The sequence below is a fragment of the Gekko japonicus genome, unplaced genomic scaffold (genome assembly GCF_001447785.1).
Source record: "Gekko japonicus isolate JY-2015 unplaced genomic scaffold, Gekko_japonicus_V1.1 scaffold291, whole genome shotgun sequence".
In the NCBI taxonomy this organism is placed as follows: domain Eukaryota; kingdom Metazoa; phylum Chordata; class Lepidosauria; order Squamata; family Gekkonidae; genus Gekko; species Gekko japonicus.
Window position 1 is genome coordinate 502,585 of NW_015175978.1, and position 2,270 is coordinate 504,854.

General features: G+C 52.3%; 1 protein-coding gene across 1 annotated transcript in view; it reads left to right on the top strand.

The window, feature by feature from the left end:
- The window catches only part of KIF3B (kinesin family member 3B), a 28,301-nt gene that overhangs the window by 16,350 nt on the left and 9,681 nt on the right, over positions 1-2,270 (top strand). The window contains exon 6 of the mRNA XM_015426181.1: positions 661-766. Coding sequence (XP_015281667.1) covers positions 661-766 — 106 coding nt within the window. The remainder of the gene's footprint in view (positions 1-660; positions 767-2,270) is intronic.

The window sequence follows — 2,270 nt, forward strand, 5'->3', positions numbered from 1 at the left end:
CTTGTTGGGGGGGGGGGGGGGCTGGCAGGCAGCGTCGCAGCTAGAGCTTGTTGCATTGGTCTCCGCAACGGGCCTTCTTTTTACTCTCATATATTGTGTGGTTTGAGGGTCAGCTTATAAAGCAAACCACAGGTCCTTTCACATGGTAACTGTACTCACACATAAATCATCTTCACCATTCCCATCTTCTGGGCATGGAGCAGGGGTCACTGGGGTGGGGTGGGGGAAGGGAGGTAGTTGTGAATTCCCTGCATTGTGCAGAGGGTTAGACTAGATGACCCTGGTGGTCCCTCCAAAAGGTTGGTGAGGCAGGACTTCCCTTTGCAGAAGCCGCGCTGATTTTCCCTCAGCAGGCTTCGTCCCTATATGTGCCTAAGAATTCTATATTTGACAACAGTTTCTACTAATTTGCCTGGGACAGACATTAGGCTGACTGCCCTGTAATCTCATCCCCTCTGGATCCCTTTCTAAAAATTGTTGTCTCATTTGCAACTATCCAGATTGTAATTCCCTCCAAGACTCCTTCGGGTAGTGAAGGGCGGGGTATAAAACCAGATTCTCCGCCCTCTTCCTCTTCCTCCTCCTCCTCCTCTGAAAGCTTAGAGGCCTGACTGCCTCTTTGTGAACACCATGCGTCTGATGTGGTTTCTCTCTTGCCAGGAATCAGCAAATGATGAAGAGGCCGGTGTCGGCAGTGGGATACAAGAGACCGCTCAGCCAGCATGCGAGGATGTTCATGATGGTCCGGCCGGAGGCCCGGTACAGGGTAAGGTCTCACTCAGAGACATTTTGTGGGGGTCTAAACATATTTTTATCCAGTTCGTTTGTATCCTAAGAACCTAAGAGAAGCCGACGTTGGATCAGGCCAGTGGCCCATCCAGTCCAACACTCTGTGTCACACAGGGGCCAAAAACATCAGGGGCCATCAAGAATTCCAGCAGTGGGGCCAGGACACTAGAAGCCCTCCCACTGTTGCCCCCCCCCAGCACCAAGAAGACAGAGCAACCCTTGCCCCAGACTGAGAGTTCTTGTCTATACTTTGTGGCTAATAGCCACTGATGGACCTTTGCTCCATAGAAGAACATAAGAGAAGGCAATGTTAGATCAGGCCAATGGCCCATCCAGACCAACACTCTGTGTCACACAGTGGCCAAAAACACCAGGTGCCATCAGGACGTCCAGCAGTGGGGCCAGGACACTAGAAGCCCTCCAACTGTTGACCCCCCCCCCAAGCACCAAGAAGACAGAGCATCCCTTGCCCCAGACTGAGAGTTCCTATCTATACCTTGTGGCTAACAGCCACTGATGGACCTTTGCTCCATAGAAGAACGTAAGAGAAGCCAGTGTTAGATCAGGCCAATGGCCCATCCAGACCAACACTCTGTGTCACACAGTGGCCAAAAACACCAGGTGCCATCAGGACGTCCAGCAGTGGGGCCAGGACACTAGAAGCCCTCCAACTGTTGACCCCCCCCCAAGCACCAAGAAGACAGAGCATCCCTTGCCCCAGACTGAGAGTTCCTATCTATACCTTGTGGCTAACAGCCACCAATGGACCTCTGCTCCATAGAAGAACATAAGAGAAGCCAATGTTGGATCAGGCCAATGGCCCATCCAGACCAACACTCTGTCATACAGTGGGCAAAAACATCAGGTGCCATCAGGAGGTCCACCAGTGGGGCCCGGACACTAGGAGCCCTCCCACTGTTGGCCCCCCCCCCAACCACCAAGGATACAGAGCATCACTTGCCCCAGACCGAGAGTTCCAATCTATACCTTGTGGCTAATAGCCACTGATGGACCTCTGCTCCATATAAGAACATAAGAGAAGCCAATGTTGGATCAGGCCAGTGGCCCATCCAGTCCAACACTGTGCCACACAGTGGCCAAAAATACCAGGTGCCATCAAGAAGTCCAGCAGTGGGTCCAGGACACTAGAAGCCCTCCCATGCTTGTAGCCACCACCACCTCCTGTGGCAGTGAATTCCATGTGTTAATCACTCTTTGGGTGAAGAAGTACTTCCTTTTATCCGTTCTAACCCGACCGCTCAGCAGTTTCATGGAGTGCCCACAAGGAGTTCTTGTCTTGTGAGAAAGGGAGAAAAGTCCTTCTTTCTCTACCTGCTCTATCCCGGGCATCATCTCGTAAACCTCAATCATGTCACCCCTCAGCCATCTTTTCTCAAAAGGCCTGAAAAACGTACAGTGCCTTCAAGCGACCAGTGTGGATTCCACGGAGCATTTCGGGGGGGGGGGGGGGTTTTTTGGCC